The following is a 22,025-nucleotide window of genomic DNA, read 5'->3' as shown; positions in this document are numbered from 1 at the left end:
TAATCATTGAATTTAATGTTTTTAGCATACAAATACATGTAAAAAAAAACATCAATTTAGGACCTAATTAAAGTTCTGTTACATACTGTACATACATACATACTTGTTGCTGTATCAACTTCACTATGGTGGATATGCTCAGAGCAGACAGGTGTTCAGCTGTTTGTGAGCAGAGGAGGAAGTAACAGTATTGTGTAGCCTAAGTTTTCAGTTTTTTTGTTTTTCCAGGCTAAATACTCTTTGTATTCATTGAAATGTGTTGATAGTATATTTTAAACGTAGGAAGATGCGATCATGTATGCATTTGCATGTGTACAGTACCCTCCCACCCCTGAAAAATAGGGCTCCAATAGCCCGAAATGCATGTTATGGTCTTTTTTGCAAATATGTCAGACATTAATAAATGACATCATTCTTTACAATAGATTTCTTAGTGTTATTATTTCTTAGTGTTATTATTTACTTATTATTTACTATTAATTAACTTTACAAAAAGTTAATTTCAGACCATTCAGGTTTGCAGTCAATTGGAGAATTGTCAGTAGCTTTTCTGTTCTATTTATTCCTACCATCCAACAGTACTGTAGGCCTCAGTCTCAGCACTGTTAATTACACTTTTCATCATAACCTATTATTATTTTTAATTATTTCAGTTATTTTGAACTGGAAATTGAAGTTTAAAAAAGTGAGCATACTTAGGCAGGAATAGTCTAATGAAAGGAATGTAGGATACGGTGGTTTGGGACCTTGCTAGGGTCTAAATTTAGGATATCTCCGACTCTGCTGCTTCACTTTTGACAAGTCTGTGTTTTAATATCCAGTCCCTAACTTTATGAAAAGTGCAATACTAAGTTGCTGCAATCCTCCTTTAACTGTTACAGCAACACACCGGCTAACACAAATGAATAGTGTGGGATTATTTTTGTTTGTTCTTTGCCTTGATATGAATAAATAAATAAATTATTTGTTGTACTGGTTACAGTATTGTGTCATGCAAATCTCAAAAAAGAAATGTGTCCGTGAAAGGAAAAAAGCTAAATTGGAGGTTGCAGAAAATGCTGGACTCAGCTTATTTATGACCTTGTTTGCATATTTATCAAAGTACACAACTTTTCCCAAACTCGTGCTCCAGAGATGCATAGGTCATCTATTAAAACAGATGAATCATGGAAGAGGATGCTAAACAGGTGGTATCAACACAATGTCACGGTAGCCATCCATTGTTAACTTTCAGTTCTGTGTGTGTGTGTGCGTGTGTGTGTGTGTGTGTGTGTGTGTGTGTGTGTGTGTGTGTGTGTGTGTGTGTGTGTGTGTGTGTGTGTGTGTGTGTGTGTGTGTGTGTTAGCATGGTAGTCCTATTAGTGTGACAACTCTGGCATCATTACAGAGACGTCTCTGTCCCGTAAGAGACAGCCGAGGCTTGCAACGTTTTTGTAGGTGGCTCCTTCCAACATGAGAAGTGTGTCACATGTCTTTCCCTCTCTGTTTTTGAAGTCCCAGATACCTTCAAGGTAAAGGAGACTGACAAGGAAAGGAATAAGGAACATGGAAAATTAGATTGAAAAAGGGAGAGGGGAATTGAGTAGGAGGCAAAATCAGGGGAAAGCAAGCGAGGAGTGGAAGAAATAGGACACAGTGAAAATCGAAGCGAAGTGATAGAGCAAAGCGAGGACGGGGGGAAAGAGTAAGAGCCTCAGGCTGAGAGGCACCAGCCCAAGTATCATAGTCAATTAACATCCCAGCCCAGCACTAATTCTCAGTCTATTTCAGACCATTAATTATGTGCACCATCAGTTCCAGCTCACTTGGCCTGACACAAGTCTTCATCACATTGCCTTGGCCCCTACGGATCCTGTTTTACCAGAAAAATAGCTGCAGTTTACATATTCATGGTGAAATAGAGATGAAAATTGTATGGATCAAGCCCACTCTCTGAATAGAAAAGAGATGTGGTGATGTTACTCGACACTCTAATTACTGACCACAATATTAGCACTATGTAACTATCTAACCATTATATTTAAGGAGATGCTTGTACTACATGTCTATATACTCTGTAACCAATTGACATAGAGCTCTAGGGGATTTAACGGTTACAGAGGTCTGGATAGTTTGCTTACATCAATAAGGCTTCAGTAGTTATTATCAACACTGGGTGGTACTTTGTGGCTGGAGCTATCAGCAGGCCCAGAGGGGAGTCAAACCAAGCCTGTACTCTCAGCAGGCTGAGCTGTGTTCCCTATCTCTGGACAGGTTGGAGAAATGGCCCTGCATGGAGAAATTAGGTTAACTGTGGGGGGAAAGGGTATCAGCAAATTACTTTTCTTCCATATCCTGGCCCCAACTTCTGGAGAGGCCTCATCAAACGTGCTGGGCTTTCTGTCTGACAGGTTTTAAGGTGTACTGTAGTAACACCTGACTGCCCTGTTCTAATTTCACCACCAGCAGGAGCAGCTCCTTTTATGTGCCATAACCGGCAGCCCAGAAAACCATCGACCACAGTCCAGAAAAACAGTCTACCAATTGCAGTAAGACTGGAAGTTATAGTACAGTTGTAAATTGAAAAAACTGATAACAAAAGTTAGGAGTCTGAGGAGTCTGCCAACAGCCATCGACTAGTGTTATCCTGTTTGATTGTACCTTCTGGCTGAACCTTGACAGTCCAGTTTGGAGTTGGCTATTTGGTTCAAAATATGAGAACATCAATTACAGAATGGAAAAAAAGACATTGTTATGCAAATAAAGCCACTGGTTAGATGACAGTGTCTCATTAGATTTTGCTAAATAATCTAAAAAATAAACGACTGCGCCCCGAGGATCACACACTATTCTTCCATCAATTTGTTGTTGATGCAATCCAAGAGCCTGCCTTAATCAATTGTGTCTCGTTAGGGCAAATCTAATTGGCTTCCTCATTATGCAACTTTTAAAAATGTGTCAATACCCTGTTTAGTTGACCATTCAATCGCTAAACGGTGCAGAGTTACAAAGTTCAGTCACAGTAATGATTATCAATTGACGAATATCAAATGACCAACAGGGACTCTGTGAAGACGAATGAGGCGGTGGCACGAACGGCCACATCTCAGGGGAGCGAGTTAGCCATTCGGCGCCATTGTGATGTCACCAGTAGCTACCATTGTATGCTGCATGAATCGATCATAGCAGAGCCACAAACGCATAGAAACTGCAGTTTAAAAAGGTGCAGATCTTTTTGAAACCTTCTTGTCTGTGCTGCACTGTTCACTTCTATCCCCAGCTAAACCCCCATGTACTACATGTTGTAGCATCTGAACATAGCAGGCAAAGGGGGAAGAAACAAGTCTGCATCACAACACTCGTTGAACTCAGATGCTTAGTCAGCTCCACAGAGCATCCAAATATCTGCCACATGGTGTCTAACTGTCGTCACCTTCCAGAAGGGCTGTCCTCACCACTGTCAGCGTTTCCATCTCTACATTTTCACCCCACGTCATTTATTATGTGTTCCTTACTGCACCCACAATAAGTGACAAGTGAGAATAATTGGACAAAATCCTGAAATTGAGTGGGTTGGATGAGGCATTTTTTGGCCTCTTTGAATCTTTAGAAAAAAACCTATTGACAGTCGTGACATCTCATTGTTGATTGAGATCAATTTAAGTCGATGCTGATGATTTCAGTGTGTTAATTTGGTGAATGGAAATAAAAAGAAAAGCACTGCTTCTTCCATTTTATGAAAATGTATTTGGTTTCATGACTGACTCAATTGGCTCGTAATGACGGCTCCTGGCTAGACTTGTCACCTTGCTCTGTGGCCCTAACTGGCATTTTCTTCGACACCATAATGTCAGCCTGCCACAGGACAGAGCAGAGAGATGCATTTTAAAAACTTATGTGCAGAGAAAGCTGGCAGGTGTTGATGGTCTGTTCACTCGGCTTGTGAAAACCGACAACAAGGTATTCTACTTATTTAGTTGTAATCCCCAGATCTATATATATATATTAAAAGTTAAAAATGAAAACATTTTAATGCTAATTTTGTCCCATTTTCAGATATCAGTCCTCTTAACTTTACTGTCCAGCCTAGCAGATACATCACCAAGAATAAAAGCTTGTTAAATAGGACATATTATGAAAAAACCTTTTCCTACCAACCCAAAAAACTGTGAAATATGACAACCCAGTCTGTTTATTGTGCTGCCTAGATCAGAAAACATGTGATTTAACGAGTCATTCAGATTTGGTTCCCCTTCATCTGGCATGATTATAATATAACACCCCCCCCCCCCCCCCCCCATCTGACTATCTCCACCCACGGCTTGAAAACCACCTTTGCAAAGATGCGCCATATTTTTCTTGCAAGTCAGAGAGCGTTTCAGACAAAAGGTGAATACAGGTATATGAGAAGACATTTTTTTTTCATATTAACGTGTTCTGGTATAAACCCAAATCTCAAGTATGAACCTGAAAATGACCATAATATGTCCCCACTTGTGGTTCAGCGGCTGTCTGTGATTGGCCGACTGCAGAAAGTCATTAACTCATAGACCAGCTTTTGTGTGCTCTAACTGAAAAAATCATTGCTGCCTTTAGTGATCCCTCAGCTATGTACTCAACAGCCTCAACATAGATTATGTCAGTACACAAATATGGCAAAAACTAAGAATCAATATACTCTCTAATACACCTGGTTCTAGTAAGGTAGCCGTATTGTTGCCTCAGAATCTTCTGCAGTATATGAAAGCATCCATAAGTACAGAGATACTGGGTCAGTTTCACTGAAAAATAGCTGCTGACCTGGGGATAAAGACAATGCTCTTATCCCATCTTTTTAGGGTGCTTTGTGCAAGTATCAGGCTCCCTTGTGTTTTGAAAAGATATGGCTAGGAGCAGACAGGCATTTGAGGACTGTCTGAGAAAAACAGCATTCAGTAAAATCACATATACCACAGAAATCACACTATTCACGCCTATCCCTCCTGATAATTTGAATGCGTTTTCTTTTCGGTACAGCAAATCTCTCTTTTGTTTCTCCGCCTGAAGTCGGACAGCACTGTCCTGTGTGTCTCACTACCATTGTTAAATTATTTTTATTGTAGCCAAATAGTATACATGGGAGACATTGTAGTCAAAAGTATGGATTTGTTTTTTTATTCTGTAACTAGGAATCGATGTTACAACACTTGTTTTCCTATTTAAACATTGTCTTTTTTTTTTTTGCAATGAATTTTCTTTCAAAGGTGCACTGTCTGCTATCTTACTAAGAATTCCTATCACATCCATTCATGTGCTCAGCTTTGATTGATTGTAGTAAAATGATTAGATCTCACCTCAGCCGTTTGCCTGCAAGCTGAGTATCCTTTACAGCGAATCGAGACTCGATTCTGTATCACAAAAACATCGACTCGACCATTTTCTTTTTTCCTCTCAGCTGCCCCACATTCACTGAAGCCCTCCATCTGCCAGGCATTGTTCAGAATGAAAATGGGGCCTGAGCGCAGCTACAATGGTGTTGAATTAAATTTTTTTTAAATATCATGAAAGCAACCATAGACCTTCATTACCTGAAAAATCTAGGGCGAGGTTCATTCCTCTGAGGTTTAAGTAAAGCATAGTCCTTGTCATAACTCAACACCTCTTGTTCCAGATATTTTAATGTGCTCCTCTTCTGAGATGAACGCGCTTCAGAGTGGGAATAGGAAAATCAGTTTGAGCTAAGTTAACATTAAAAGACAGGGAAGTCAGCGGACATGAATAAGTCAGAAGGCACTGGGGGACTCTTTTTGTCTGTGACGTTGGAATCAAAGAGAAACCGGGCTGGATAAAGGAATGAAATGGCACAATAATACACGGGGCTGATGGGGAATAATGTTAAGAGAAGTTGAAAAAAAGTCATCCATGAAATTGCTTGTTGCATCCTTTAAAACCACTTGATTGATGGTGGCAATTTTAAAGCTTGGCAGTTTCCCAGTTCAGTGGAAGTATTAGAAACAAGTACTTCAGGGTTCTCCTAAAGGAAAGAGGCACCCTTTAACCCAGTTATTGACAGCCATTGTTAATATATATTCATGGGCGGTAGATATTCAGTAGGCAAGATAACATTAACCGTATGTTTCTCTTGTGAGTGCTACGCTTATGACCGTTGCTGTAACTGTATTTCTACCGTCCCCTCACTGTGGCAACAACCTTAAAAGCATCCAACCTGTATTACTAATTCTTCTGTTTGTTGCAACAATAGATTGTTGTTTGCAGACAGTTAACTCCATGAATAGCAAATAAATCATTTCTGAATATATTTTACAGACAATTATTGGGAATTTTTATTTATATTCGTACAAACTGTTCATAGTTACGAGGCTCAAAAAGTAAACTGGTCCTGCACATTTTTTTACAAGCATCATTTATTACATTTCATACAATTGAAATGTGATATGTTCATGCCTTAATCTAAGCTGTTATTGCTTTTTAAGGCTATTTCTGATGTAAAACAAGAGGCTCTAATATAACAGACGGGAGTTTCTATCTCCTGGTGCCAAATGCAATATAGCGTCACTTTACCAGTTAAGGTGTCCAAGATTGTTGGAAGACGTCCACTGCTCTAAATCCAGCAACATGGTAGTCCTGTTCTGAAGTGCCTATAGTGGAGCATAGATCGACAGTATGGGGGCTGTATTAGACTATTATATTGCAACGGTAGAAATAGAGTATATGGGGAACATAAGGAATGTAAGACTTGGTAAACATGCTACTTTTGTAGATGGAGTTACTCAAAGTGGTGTGGAGTGTGTTTTTTTTAGATCTACTTGGAAGCTTTGCTGTGAAGGTGGTGTATTTTTTTTCTGTTTTGCCAATTCTTTCTCAGGCCGTTCTATCAAACCAATACGCTTTCACTTTTGTGTGTGTATACATACTTACATACATACTTGCATACGTACATAGAGAGTTCTCAGTATGAGAGAGAGCACACAGCTGAAATTGATTACTTAAAGTCCTGTTATCGTACTCGGAGTCCATTTATTTTATTCTACCAGTATGACTGATGTGTTAAAAGGAAAGGCTCAACGTTTGCCGGTTGCATTAGTTCCAGCCGGGGTTTTTATCTCAAACTGAGCCAAAAGTGGAGCTATGAGAAAACTGAGAACCGTTTTGAGAGTTTAAATGTCAGAATGAACGTCTACTCTCCAAGAAAATAGTCATTGGTTGGACTCTGTTCCGCTCTATTATGCTCACATTTATGAACGTATGACTTCAAATCCATAGATGAATCTTTTATGCCACTCAAGATGACACATTTTCTGTGTTGTGAACTCATTGTTATATCAGTCACCCAAGTAATTACACGGTTGTAAATTGAAAAGACAATGCCATGATTATGGAAATGAGACATCATTTATCTGAACTACGTTAAGATTGTAATTCTGCATCACTGGGGTGAAATGCGTGTGACACCTTTTACGAGATTAGCAAACCTGTCACATAATTACACGAGGCGCTCCCACAGTGAGAAAACCTAGTGGAACAGATCTCGGTAGAACAAGATGGGGTCGTCTGTTAATGAGAAATGATCTCATTATAACAAGAAACCTAGCTCGGTGAAAACCATCAAAAGAATAGCACCTTTTTCTTTAAAGCACTGTTCATGATTTGGAGTATAAATGTTGACATGCAGGACTTACTCATCTGTTTTTGTCCACCTGAACTAGAGATGATCTGAGTCGACAAGCCAAAATGTTTGTCTTGATGTGTATCCTTATCATGTTGAATGTCTGGGAGTCTCGTCCTGAGGAGAGCGGGTCAGTCATAGCGTATCTCCCCTGCCTTCAGGCATATGTCCCCAGCTCTACCTGAGCTTTTTTTTTCCATTTCTAACTAAGGTGGTTGCACTATCTCCGTTCTCCCCAAACACACACACTCTTATTTAGCCAGAGAGCCGCGCTGTATGAATCGTACAGATGAAGTGAGCTGTACTCTGAGTACGCTCGGGGACGCAGGAAGTCCTGGCAGAGAGGACAGAGATGAAGGTCAACTCACCCCGACTGCGGGCCAGCTGTCACAAGTGGACAGACAGTGGAATCACCTGAAACCTGAATTGATTTCTTTGAGCGGAATTTTAGATATCTGTTGACCTCCCTTGATGGAATGTGTCATAGACGGAGCGAGAGAAAGACTTCAGACAGACAGCAAAATGTCATTTCAAGGGAGGAAAAAAAAAAAAGGCGCCTTTTCAAAAGTGCCACTGTCCAGCTTCCATTAAGGACACTTCAGACTGAATGTGAACTTCTGAACTCAAGTGCTACTGTACCACTAATGAGTAAAAACAATTGTATTTGTAATGCAATTATTCCTCCTGTGTAAAAACACTCAGAGGTTCTGTATGTTTTGTTGCCACATCTCGCACAGAAGGTGCTGATTCCACATAAGCATAAATGAATGTTTTTGTATCATTTCCCTTAGAACGCTACAATAGAACTGTGTCTCTTGGCGCCCTCCGTCAAACAGCCGCTGCGGCTGACTTGATGATTTATTAACTCGCGATGATGAAGCTCTACTGAAGAAAGCTACTTTATGGAGTCTCCTAGCAATGGAAACAATTTCAAGCCAACTTCACAGATAATTAGGCACTTTAGCCGACGGACTTGATTTTGAAATAAGCTGAGCTCCCAGCAAACTCACTTATACCTCACCACAATGGAAACGCTCCGGGGCAATAGTGAAATGAAGTCGAACAACTTTGTTTCACATTTTAGAACACATTTTAAAAGTTGACTAACGTGCAGCTCAGAATCCCTGGGCAAAGTTTTGTGTCCAAGCGTTCTCACAGTTTATAAAGACAAGAAGTAAGAGATACATAAACGTGTCCTGACAGTTAAGTGCTTGTAAAACATGCAAGCAATATATTGCAATATTTTTTTTTTTATGAAAATGTAAAAATCGAGCTGAAAATACAACTTGCTGTAGACCACCTGGATAGTGTAATACGCACATCACATAGTAATAACTCAGCGGACACATTGCTTCAAAACTACTCAGCAGAGAACACTGAACTGAAATGCCTTTGCCATAAAAACCTTTATGACAATAAAGTGCATATTTTAAATCCTTTTAAAACCAGATGTTTTGTATCGTTAGTAGTCACGGACATATCGATACACTATCATTCAAAAAATGATCGCAATAGTGAGCTATATCGATGTTGTTGCACTATTTTATGTGTGCAGGTGATTTGCTTTTATTCCTTCACCACAATAATATGTTCCCAGCAAGGTTCTGACTTTGACGTCAGATTTAATACCGAGCAGAGCAGAGTAATGCAATCATGATTTGATGTAAAGAGAATATAAATGAATATCCCGAATGCTGCTTAAGGTGTGAAGCTCTTACAGTAAACGGTCTTGGCCACTATTTTACAGATGGTTAGATGTATGATAAAGATGTTGGAAGGTATACAGTATTCACCACATGCTTGTAAATCAATGTCATGTACCCATTTGATTCCAAGGTCTTTCTGTTTAAGGGCTTGTTGTTCACCTTGGGGTACAAATAGAGAGTTCATGCAATATTGGGATGTTAATGTTTTTGCTAAGATTTGACAGTATTCTTCAACATGTTGGCACCTAAATGTCAGACAGTGATAAGAAAGTGTCTGCACAAGTGTACTGTACGTGCAGATAGGAACAGGTAGAGAAGAATATAGTTTGTTATTAAAGACTCTTCCAAAAGCTGCTCGTGTTATTGTTTAGACTTGGCAACGCCAGGGAAAGTTTGTATTTGTCCATTGTGAGAGCAGGTTTTATTTTGTGACACACTATATGTAACTACTATAAGGCAGTAATATAGGCCTCCGTGTGTGTGATTTGTATTTTGTAATATTGATTTTTTAGGATCTTGAGCTTCTATCTTTTACTACTATAGATGTTTGAAATCATATTAAATATAGGCCCCGCTGGTTTCCCATAGAGGTATACTGTAGTTTTGTCACAGTCCATAACATCATTAAGTTGTAAGGAATATTAGGGAGTTAATGTATCATATGGCAATTCTACGCTGAACTTTAATTTCCTGCAACCCCATAGAAGTGCTTTTACACACTGCCTTAAGGTTTGTTGTGAAATGTTTACACTCTAAAGAAGTGTGTCTGAGTGACTGCATAAACACATGTTTATGAACCTGTAATTGCAGGTTATAGATGAGTTACTGCACTATGTACAGTTTATGGACTGCGTCCTGTAAGGGGGGTAAAAAATGATTCCATTACTTCTGTAATTTCATTAGCTAAGCTTTTTTTTTTTTTAAAAAGGAGAAGCAGAAGACTGTCAGAGGTAATTAAAAGATAAGGTGAACAGTAGAGTCTGCAGCTACATTAAGACATTTAGCTTCTGCAGCGAGAGCGCAGTATCCCTCAACACGCACACACAGAGACACCCACGCATAGCACACACTGAATGGATGACGGAGGTGCTCTCCCACCTGCCAACAGACCCCTCACAGACACTCACCGGAGGGAGATGTGTTGCAGTCCCGTGGCGTCGTACTGGTGAAATATGAAATGTGACGGGTGCACAACGGTTGTCAACATGAATGACTCGTAAACAAGCAAAACATAACAGCCTACACCGCGGTGTTCATTTTTCCAAAGATTGGAGAGGAGGTCCGACACCATCTCCAATACCACTTCTCACTCACTTTCTTCTTTTTTTTTTACGTTGTCTTATCGTGGGCAGGGGAAATATGCTCGCTGCAGTAAACCATTCCAAACGTGTGGATTATTCAACTCGCTGTGTAACTGTTCTGCACTTGGTTTGTTTTAGCCTCAAGCAGATTGTGAACAACATACCATATAATTTGAACAAAAACATGAATACAAAATGTTAGATTTATTATTTATAGGAACGCTGTTATGAAGAGGCTCTAAGTAAGTTTTATCGATATTTTACAACCTAAACCGCCATTGAGGGAATTCTATGGAATGACTTTAAGCATTTAACACATGTTTGTTCAGACATGGTTTTGTTGACATGATTAAAAGAAAAAAAAAACGATGCTGCTCAGTGCTACTAATAATTACAGAAAACAGATAAAACACTTGGTCTGCAGAGGCTGTTTTGCGGCTTTATAGCTAGTAAAACAAGTATCTCTATGGTTGTATAATGAGTGCAGATGGGGAGTTTTAACGAGAAACTGACACCCTGAGTATTGCGGCAGCTACTCCACCCTCCAGCTGCAAGGATGAGAAGCATTAAAAAAAAAAGAGCAGATTAGAGGAGAATGGTGGATCAACTTCATCAGTTAATTAAACTCTATTGCAGCTTGATGAGCAATTAATCAAGGCAGCGTGCCAGCGTGTCAGGCAGGGCTGAGTTCTTCGGGTGCGGTATATTCGCACCGTACAGTATGTTCCCAGGGGGGCAGCCCTGTGGGGAGCAGTCCTTACCGAGTTAGCAGCCCTAAAATCGTACAGGGTGCACTGGATCGGGTTTATGTAAGCAGCTATCAATCACACTCTGACATAAACCGCATCCAATTAGAGCGCCAGGATTAGGCTCCTCTCTGTGAGAAACTACTTGTCTAAGTAGATTGAGTTTCAGGAAATGCTAAAATGTATAGGATTATGATTTCCAAAAAAAATAATATTGATGTTTAAAGCAAATGCCAGCCCTATTTCAGAGGGCAGAGGCAATAACAGTCAAAGTTAATCACTTTAATCTGGGGGGAACATGGGCTCTAAGCATGTCAAAAATGTTGTATTTTCTCAGCCTGAAGATTTAGCTCTTATCTTTCATCTGATATCTGACTCCCTAAATATGATGGTTGGCTTTATGTCCTTTGTCTGTTACCCTCTTTCATCTACCTCTCCATCTCTTTCAAGATTGTGAAGAAGGCTTTTTTTTTTATGCTATGGAAATTCGAGTTGGCAGTTTGTGACTAAATGCAGTAAATTTATTAACGAGACCATGGGGAACATTAAAAGTCAATTGAAGGAGGCTATTAAAAGCGGGATTTTAATTGGGTTGGTCCCGTCACTAAACCTTTTTTTTGTCTCTTCTTCTCTTTTTTTTTTTCCAAGAGCAATGGTACTAAAAAGTTCTAAATTAATGTGTTCAGTGTGTGGTAGTCCTTGAAAGAAAGTTGCCCTTTGGAATCGCGGATTCTAGTCTCAGGTTAAATCTTACTGTATAGTCAAGTACTTCAAAATATAGTGTTTTTTTGTGTGTGAAAATCAGCCTTGGTGTGAGGTCAGATGATGGCAGGCGCTCATGGTATCTGCTGCCTCTTGCTGCAGTTAGTCTTGCTGAGGACCTGCTGGATCTTGCTGAAGGGCTTCAAGAGAAGAGGGTAAATCTCTTAACCTGATTGCAGCCAACACAAGGTTTTACTACAAAGCCAGTGTCTGCAGATCATCCGCTCGCCCATTCAATTGTGAAAACCTGACATGAGCACTGTAGCCATCTGCTTTTCATTTTTTGTTGATTGGTGTTTATGCCCCCGAGGAGTCCGTAAATTGTGTTAGTGCTGTAGCTTTAATGCATCAGATTATATAATCTGTTGAAATTACATTGCAAAGCATACAATTGTCCTAGTTTTGGTAACGTGGTGTGACACATTACAAATGGTTTTAATTGCACTTTAGCTTGTGGCTCTTGAGACATGCTCGACTCTTTCTGCACTTTAAGAGAACTGGGCTCTTTATGTGTGTGTGTGTGTGTGTGTGCGTGGGGTTTAAAAAAAGACTCTGTCTGTGCATATGGGAGAGTCGGAGAGAGAGATGTAGATGTAGTGTAGTATTGGCTGTGCTGACTGGATAATGACATGCAGAGTGCTGCGCTGCTCCAGTAGGTTGAGCCTCCAACCAGATGCTCCTTTCACTGCAGCTCATAAGCAGAGCGAGAGAGGCTGCACCAACATCTTAACTGCATTAAGCAGTAAGATTCAGGGTCGGCGATCATATACTGTTAAAGGAGCTTATTAGAGTAGACACACATAGCATGTGGGCCTGAGGAGACCGAGGCTAAGCTGGGTTCAAACTTCCTGTGAGACATTCTCTTAATGTTCCCATGCTTAATGTTTTTATGCTCTCTGCGTAATGAACTCGGTATTCACTGCAGTTTAATGATTCCGTCTGCTCAGATTCAATGATATCATTTCTGCAAGCTTTGAAGCTACATTGGGGCTTTTAAACTGATGGTAACGGTGTGTCTACAGTATTTTGAAAGGGAGGCACAGAAGATTGTGCGTGTGTGTGTGTGTGTGTGTGTGTGTGTCCTTGTGATGGATAACTGGCTGAAACAAAAATAAAATAAAAAGATTGCACTTTTAAAGAACCAGATGGCAGCATCAGACAGAAGTTCAGAACAGGTACATCGAGCACTGAAGCTCGAGGGGATCCTCTTAGCCACTAACTATATAATTTATTGAACTGATGTCATAAAAATTAATAAAGGACAAAATGCACAGTACGCCATGCTGTTAACATGGTTTTATCCGAGACAATAATCCATACAGTAGCCTGCCCGGTTGTAATCCCAACATGTTTTATATGCACTTGGAATAGGATCTAACACAGCAAAAAAGAAAGTGATAAGATACACTCCTCAGGGAGAACATATGTTACTGTATATGCTACTCTAGGGGGTGACAGATGTGAACGCCATAGGACTACAGCAACACCACATAGAGAAAAGAGCTACTCTAATGACATCATGTTAAATTGCCTCCCTTCCATGTTTCTTGTTTCATCATGTTTTAGTGGAGTCTATTTTAAGAGTTTAAAAAAAAATGTACACAGTTTAAAGGCTTCTCTGATTTAAAATGGCCTTTTAGTTTTGTTATTTGAGAAAAAGAAAATGCCGATTACAATATGTCTAGAATCTGGTACGTGTCGGTGCCAACCCTGGTCCTCCTCTGGACCCTTCCCTTGTGATGGGACAAGCATTATATATTTACAATGGGCTCCAGGCTAAAAAGCAATAACCGTATAGCTCCTTTCAGTAAGATGGACCGCCCACTTTAAAAAGTACAGTCCAGCTACAATAAATGCTGTGTACAAACTGACTTTATTAAAAAAGTTTGTATAATTGAATCATAGTGATTCCATTAAGTAATCAATGTAGTTATATTGCAATAAGTTGCCATTGCCCTTTATTCTCTTCCCAGAATTACTGAAAATTTGAAATGAATATTTCATCATTAGCAGAAGCAAAACAAGGTGTATCTAAAATAGATGTTTTCCATTTAGAAATAATAACTCAAAATATCATAGATGAGTGTGGACGTACTAAACATTCCAGCCGTTCTTGATTTTTGAACCAAGAACTGTCACTGTGACTTATTATGTCACATGACCTTATTTGGAGACATTTTACTTTATGGTCCTTCTGCTTTGTTAGGATGCAGAATAAAGTGACGGTTGCACCCGCTGAAGGGATCGTGACTAATGGCGTGATAAAGAAATAACTTTTAATCACTTTTGAGCCTCCTCCACTTAGATGACCCTCCTTTTGAGCTTAAAAAAAAAATACATAATCATTTATGAATAGTCCCTTAGCAACACTTTGCTTTCTAAAGCAGTCATGTTTATTGTCACTAAAAGTATTTCTTTTCTGTGTTCTTCTCTTTTCAGGAAAAAGGAAACATTGCCGTTGTATTTAATGTCGGAACAGATGACATTAATATTGAGGAGACGTCAAAGTTTGTAAATGACGGAAAGTACCATATAGTGAAGTTTACGAGGAGTGGGGGTAATGCCACTCTGCAGGTGGATGACCTGCCAGTCATTGAGCGCTACCCTACAGGTGAGTCACCCACTCTGCCTTTAATTACATCTGCCACTGCTAAAAAGCGATAACATGACCAAGAGATTATCAAGTCAACTAGTAGTGCTTTGTCTGTTAGGATGTGTTAATGTTGACTTGGCATGTGCTTTAATTGCTTTTTATTTGTTTCTGTTTCCAGCAGTTGTTACGAATAATACAAGTGTTGTTGAGTTTTTTTCTCATCTCTGATGTTTATCGCTTTACATTAATCAATGCTGTTAAACAACCCAGGTCTGTGTAAATGGATTCCACTTAAACTCTACCATAGTTTAAAATATAAACTGTATAAAAGGGCAACCACCCACCCTGTCTACATGTCTGCATTATATTCCCCATATAAATAAACAATCCACCTACAGTTTATGCTCTCAGAATGGCAAATCAATAGACTATTTCCAGACAAATTACCACTTTTACTGTGGCAAGTAATCGTGTGCCAGTTCAATATTTATTTCTCTGCCAATACAGAAGATTGATTGAATTTAGGCAACGGGGTGGACAAACCTTTAATAACATACTAAAACTAAATTAATGCCTTAATTAAACTGTTGCTTACTCAGAATTAGATGGCAGATGATCAGTTACATTCAACCTTGAAAGATGCACTTACATGTTTATCATGTTCACAGCATACACCACAATTACACATAGTCAAAAATGAAGTTGCATTGGTTTTCTCTGTCATTACTAATGACTTATAATAATAATCATAGTAATTCGTGTAGCACTTTACATAAACACAGTTTACATGACAATATGAATTCCCTTATTACTGGCCCATGTAATGAGTATTCAGTAATTTAATTGAAAGTATAACATATGTTATAAGTTCGAGCTGTTATGACTGAAATATTTATACTGGCTTTTTTTAATATAGTGTAGTGGAAACTGGTAACGTATATAGATAGAACTGTGTCTCTGGAAAATGGAGATTCATATTGGGGAACATGCAAGCTCTGTCATTATATTTGTTTAGGGAAATATGAAGTAATCTACTGTTGGAAATGGAAAACAACTCAGCAACACTGGTATATGTCTGTAGAATGTCAAGATGATAGAACTATGATGGCTTTCAAAATGAATTTAAATGCCACTGCTTGTGTTGTTGAAATTGTACATGTTTTAACTGCTGAAAGGCTTTGACAAAACCTACAGAGTATTGAAGGAGTGTGACTATTATATGACTACATAGTAATGCTTACTCTGCAAGAGTTAAAAACTGCACCCCCAAATCCAAATTTGTTAGATTGCATGCATACAATGACTGGGCAGCAGGACAAACGGAAGACAAATTCAACCTGTCTCTACCCTTTTGCATAATGTTTGATGACCTTTTTAGCTATGACCAGTGCATTCATCCAAATGAAAGATGGTTTTATGACTGGGACTCAATCTTTGCTGCTTGCCTCAGGTGGAAAAGGAAGCTAATGGTTTTTGACATGTCGTGGACATGGCAGAATGCACAGCAGGGTTAAATGCCTCGATGCTAAGATCTCAATCTTCAAACAACAAACACCCTCAGTCCCCAAGACGCCTATGATACATACAGAAGTGCTGCTCATAAACTAGATGTAGTTGTCGAAAACAACTTATTTTTTTTTTTTTTATTACACGTAGTTGATGGGATACATAAGTGTCTCGTATTAAAGGTTTTAATTATTCAGAGAGAAATATGATGGAGTTAGCTTCAGCTCAATAGAAAATTAACCACTTGGTAAAACACTATCGTTCAAGATCACTTACATCCAGTAGCTTTTAAAGTTAATAATTTATTGGACTATTTAATGCCTGGCAATTGAAAACGTTACGCAGTATATCTTATCTTATCTCATATTGTAAGGGAACAGAAATCTCTGTATTTTGAATTATTGGTCAATGTATTGTGAAATTTAGAAAGCTAGATAATGAATTCCTCTTATGATAAGTGCTGAGTTATACATTCTGCAGAGGAGAAATGACCAATCTCATCCCCTACAATCATGCATCAGTGACAATGCCAAGTCCAGCTACCTTATTAGGCTCGTAGCAGACTAATTACATCCAATCACAATTACTGCGCAGTTCCTCCCTTCACCCCCAGCACACAAAGCCATTATTCTCTCAGCTCGCCTGTAGTTTGATTAGTATCCATGTATGCCTCTAACGCACGCATAATAGCAGCTCCCAGTCACTCTTAGGCCACTCACAGAACAACAGTGATTATAATAAGAGTAGACAGCAAAGATAAAATTGACGGCTGGAGAGTGAGAATGACAGAGAGCAGGAGATTATATGAGAGGGAGCGATCATTCTCAAAGCAAGGAAATAATTGCTTCACCAGGGCCTATATTGCTGCCCTCGTAATCTCATTAAAAAGTGTCGTCCTGCTGCATACTTATGGGCCATTAAAAGTCTTTAGCACAATTACTAGGATCTAAAACTGCTAAACGCACACGCAGACATATAACTAGCCTTCTATTTGTTGTAGTTTGGTTCTCTTTCCTTTTTATTCTTGTCCCGCTTTCATTTTGTACTGCACACAAAAGGCGGGGAGGCAACAAAAAAAAACAGCCCCTTCTCCCGAGTCTTGGCCATGGAAGTAATACCATCACAATTGCGCTGCCAGGCCCGCAGGGTACGACGCAGTATCCTATCGGAGCACCCAATGAACACTCGCTGCACACAAAGATAATGGAGAAGTCCCTGGCCTTATTCTTTTACTGTTATCAGAGCATGGTGCACTTACAGAGCTCTCTGTCTCTCCCTCCACTCCCCTCAGCTCAGTTCCCTCTTTTTTTCTGTCCTTTTTACCCCTATCTGTCCAGCCCTGCCCCCTCTGTTGATCTCACCCTCTGTCCTGTTTTTCCACCTTGCAGTGTGGAGTCTGATTTGTGGGATATGAGGGGGAGGAGGGTAAGCTTTATCCATCAGAGCTCCATCCTATCTGCTCGGGTTTCTTCTGTATTTTATCCATCAGCCTATTCAGCCTATTGTGCAAGCAGTCGTCACTTAGCATGCTTAAAAATGGTGCAATGGCTGCCACAGCCAGAGTAAGGAGAGAAAAAAAAGGGAACAGAATAATACAAATTAAAGTGAGATTTGTGTAGGTTCCTCCTTCTTTAATCCTCCCGGCTCCATGAACAGAGGAAGCATTTGCATATTTGTTCATTTAATGTGGCGAGTGTCCAAGAGCTTGTAATGAGATAAAGCTCCCACCTTATCTGACCACTTTATTAACAAAAAAGAAAACAAGTGAGTGAGGGCAAAGCGGGTCAGTTGGGACGGCTCAGCTGAATCGCTGCTGTCTGGCGGGGAAGATAAGCCGGGCTGTCCCATACCAAACCAAATCACCGCTCCGCAGCAGTCACAGGCTCCGCTCGCAGGCAGGATGAATGGGCTCCGCTGCTGCATCGAAGCCCAGCGAATAGCATTGTTTAACACTCTGGTGTCCCATAGTGAGGATCAATACATGATCAGACCTTGATTGTATCCACACTTAATTAACCTCAGAATAAGGATAGACTTAGCGATAGACTTAGCGTTCCACGGGGGGGCAGAGCCAAGCGGATAAAGCGCTACTGTCTATGAAAATAGAGCATGTTTTTGCACAAAACTAGAGGATTTTGGCACAGCGGCACGCTTTGTGTGAGGATAAGTGTGTGTTTACTGTATGTGTGTGCACCTGCCGCTCTGAGATAGTATTTCATAGCACCATGTAGTGAAATACAAAAGGATGAACATGTTTATACATTGTGGCTGTCAGGGAACAAAGCAAGCATGTGTATAATGAAATTAACATAAATTAATAACGAATTAATCAGAGAAAAAGCCATTGAAATGAGTGTTGCTCTCTTTCCGTCTAAACTCGTGTGTCCTCACCGTCCTCCCAACAGCTGTAGGCTAACTGTTCTCCAGAGCCCAGTTTGTTGCTGACCTCTCCTCAGATAAGGTGTCACAGTAGCCGGAAACAGAGAGGTGACATAAGTAACACCCCATGACTGACAAATGGAGGTGGCAGGAATTAGCAAAAACCATGAATACTTACTCATTAATTTAACACGTTCAAAATATAAGTAAGTCCAGCTGTGTGTGTGTGTGTGCGCGCCTGCTTGTCTGTCTCAGAATTTGTTTGTATGAAATCTTTCCATCATGCACAGTGCTTCAGTGAATTAGGTGGTGCAGAGCTCCAGGAGCCTTGCATCAGGGAAATACACTGTGTGTTAATACAGCAGGCAGAACGGTCGACGTTACATAAGCTGGAAGCCACTGGAGGCTCGTGTGCTTCACATCCACGTACCTGAAGGAGTCTTGCTGAGGAATGAATTTAATATAGTATTCAGTAATTCTTAGTTATTACAATACAGTTCAACTTCAGAAGCTTTGTTGTTGTTTCTGGTGATATGCTGAATTGTTCTTATTGTTAACAAATCCCGTGAAATTACCAAAAACAGCAATGAATTGTTCCTGCAAGTATTGCCTGTGTGTCTACAGCCTGTTATGAGTTACACCTCTGGGCCACGGAGCTCAATTTGTGTCTAAAAACTATTAAAAACACATTAATAAGATACACCGTGTACTGGGTGACATGTTCTCTCATTACCATGAACCTGGGCACTGTAGTTTATTTTACTTATTTTAGTCAATCCCACAGACACCGTTCTGCTGCTGAAAATGCTCACTCGAGCACCGAACTTGAATTAATCTGCAGCTGAAAATAGTTCGCCAACAAATGCACCATTGTCTCACGTTTGAGTGACATCGGCTAAATACTATAGTGCCCAACTTTGTGAGGAAATCATTAAGTCTTGTATATATTTGTAACCCGTTCTTAAAGACTTACATCTTGGGACTCGGCTCGAGTAGTCGGAGTGGACTAACGCTAATTGTTGGTTTTATTATTTTCATGGATTGTTGACAACTTTAAAGATATAGAATCTCACCAACCTTGCCATGTCAGAATAAGCATGAGTACATTTAGATTTATTTTGAAAACTTTTAACCAATTCGTGTTGAAGACGGCATCCATGTGCAGGTTTAAAGGCTGAGTTTAGCAGGAAGTTGCTCAATTTAATGGGGAGGGAAAAGTATGAAAAATAGGTACACTCAGAACGTGTCCCGAATGTGCAGCATCACGTCGGATAACTGGACATTGTTTCAATAGTGTGGCTCACTAAATTAAATTCTGAGATCCACATCAAATAATATACACAGTGTCCCTGTGTGGCTTTCTCGTAATGCAGACTGCATCTGTCTACATCAATGTTGAGGGAGAAGTGTTCCACTAAATCTCCTTCTCAAGCCTTTGTGCTCCAGCCGGGCACAATCAACTGCAGCCAAATTCCATGAGCTCTACAGACAAGCTCTAAACCCTTCTCTGGCAGCTGATCCCCTACAGTAATTCAAGCTGATGCGATTAAAAAATGTCTTTTTATGCGTCTTCTTACCTCTAAGACCTTTCATCGGGCCAACTGTGTGCATCTGTTACAAAGTTACCCCCTTTCCTTCACGTCTCTGCCACTCTTTCCCCTTCGAAGCTATTCTCCACCAAATCATTGTTAGCTACCGGATCTTTTATCTGTCAGAACTGAATTAATATAGTTGATGGGACAAACATTGTCAATCTGCCGGAAGAATGGAGCTGACTGAATTCAATCTCTGCAGACAATGCCAGGGGAAAAGCTCTCCGAGACAGTGCCACTTTGCTGAAAGTCTTCTGTTCTGGAGAGGTTATTGGCCTTGACAAAGGGGTGATGCAGAGTTTGCCCTCATTAATGCCGAAGTGCTCCTGCAATCTTAAGTTTTTCTGTAGCTGCTCTTTCTGTCACACTTTTTTGCGCTTATTTTCTGAATAGTTTTGGAAAACTACTTTTTCCATTAACTCCAATGTCATCAATGTTCAATATTTAGACTTCCTTCCTCATGACTCGTAGCGTTTGTCAAAGCTGTTTTATTGAAGGTTTTACACTGTATGTGCGTACTTTGACATTGTCTTCTGACATTTCTCTGACCAGATGCTGTGAATGTATACTGTGTTTATTCTTGAATTGCAATTAGGTCAATATTTCTTGTCAATTAGGCTATTTATAAATGGGGGGGTGGGCATTTGTAATATGTTAAAGTTAAATTGTCCTTTAAACCATAAACGGTTGATTCAACAATACATTTAAATGATGTTATTAATACATTTAAAAGACAGTTAAAAAGATATTGAGGGGAAAGACAAAGGGGATGGAAAGATTTGAGTACAGATTTTGTAATGGAAATGTATAAATTTGTGATTTGGGTTGGTTGATAACATAGGTCTATTAATTTAGATGAAACATTTGCGTGCTAGTCCACTTATTTTCAATTAATATAGGCCTAATTTGTTGGCTAAAATAAAATGAGTGAAGTTTGTTTAAATAATGTTTTAGTAAATATTTTTTTAAATATACTAAACTTTTTAAATATAAAAACGTTGTGCAGTTGTATAGCTCCAGCATTAAGTATGAACATTTAACCTTTGACCCTACAGATTGTAACCACTGAAATGTCTCTTTAAACTTTAAAGGCAACAATGATAACGAACGCCTGGCGATTGCTAGACAGCGAATCCCATACCGACTTGGTCGAGTAGTTGACGAATGGCTACTCGACAAAGGTAAAATCACTGATTAAAATTTCAAATAAAATAATTTGATCATAACCAAGTTTTAGCAATATTTTGTAAATAATAAACCTTAAAAAATAAATGTTCAGTAAAACTTAAAATAAAAGGATTTGGACAGTTAAATTTAGTTTGTAGTGTTTCATACTTTTCATAATAATGTATTTATTTTATAAGTGTTTATTGTCAACTTAAGGTTAAAGGGACTGTAAATAAGAATTTAAATCCACTAATGAAGTAATATCAGCATTGTTAAAATGTCTATAAATTACTGTAGCATTTTGCTATAAACATCTAAATGATAAATTTAAACGTTCTTGTTTAGTCATTTATAAGTTGCCAAGTGTTATTTGAAACACTTTTGGAAACATGTACAGTACAGTACTTGGTGTTATTTGATCTGTTCTGATTAAACTGTTAGCAGTGATAAATAGAGAGCAATATGAATTGGCATCAGAATTCTGAGTCCCTTTAACAGACATTGTAAATATGTATAGGGCATTAGATCAAGGAACTGTAATATAAAACAAATTGAGTGCATGCTTTGTTTTTTATAGTTCAATACCTTATTCATATTTTTCACTTTAGATGTGAAATAAGCCCTATCA

At 39.2% G+C, this 22,025-nt stretch overlaps 1 protein-coding gene across 30 annotated transcripts in view; it reads left to right on the top strand.

The window, feature by feature from the left end:
- LOC306702891 (neurexin-1a) overlaps positions 1-22,025 on the top strand; it is a gene marked incomplete at both ends in the record, with an annotated part of 228,884 nt that overhangs the window by 173,062 nt on the left and 33,797 nt on the right. For 24 of the 30 annotated variants that reach the window (XM_079168622.1, XM_079168643.1, XM_079168627.1 and 21 more), the window contains 2 exons: positions 14,600-14,771; positions 21,322-21,411. In XM_079168622.1, coding sequence (XP_079024748.1) covers positions 14,600-14,771; positions 21,322-21,411 — 262 coding nt within the window. The remainder of the gene's footprint in view (positions 1-14,599; positions 14,772-21,321; positions 21,412-22,025) is intronic. The other 6 variants (XM_079168634.1, XM_079168637.1, XM_079168631.1 and 3 more) reach the window with 1 other exon arrangement.

Source organism: Pholis gunnellus, assembly GCF_910591455.1.
Source record: "Pholis gunnellus genome assembly, chromosome: 11".
Classification (NCBI taxonomy): domain Eukaryota; kingdom Metazoa; phylum Chordata; class Actinopteri; order Perciformes; family Pholidae; genus Pholis; species Pholis gunnellus.
This window is presented reverse-complemented; position numbering and strand designations above follow the sequence as displayed.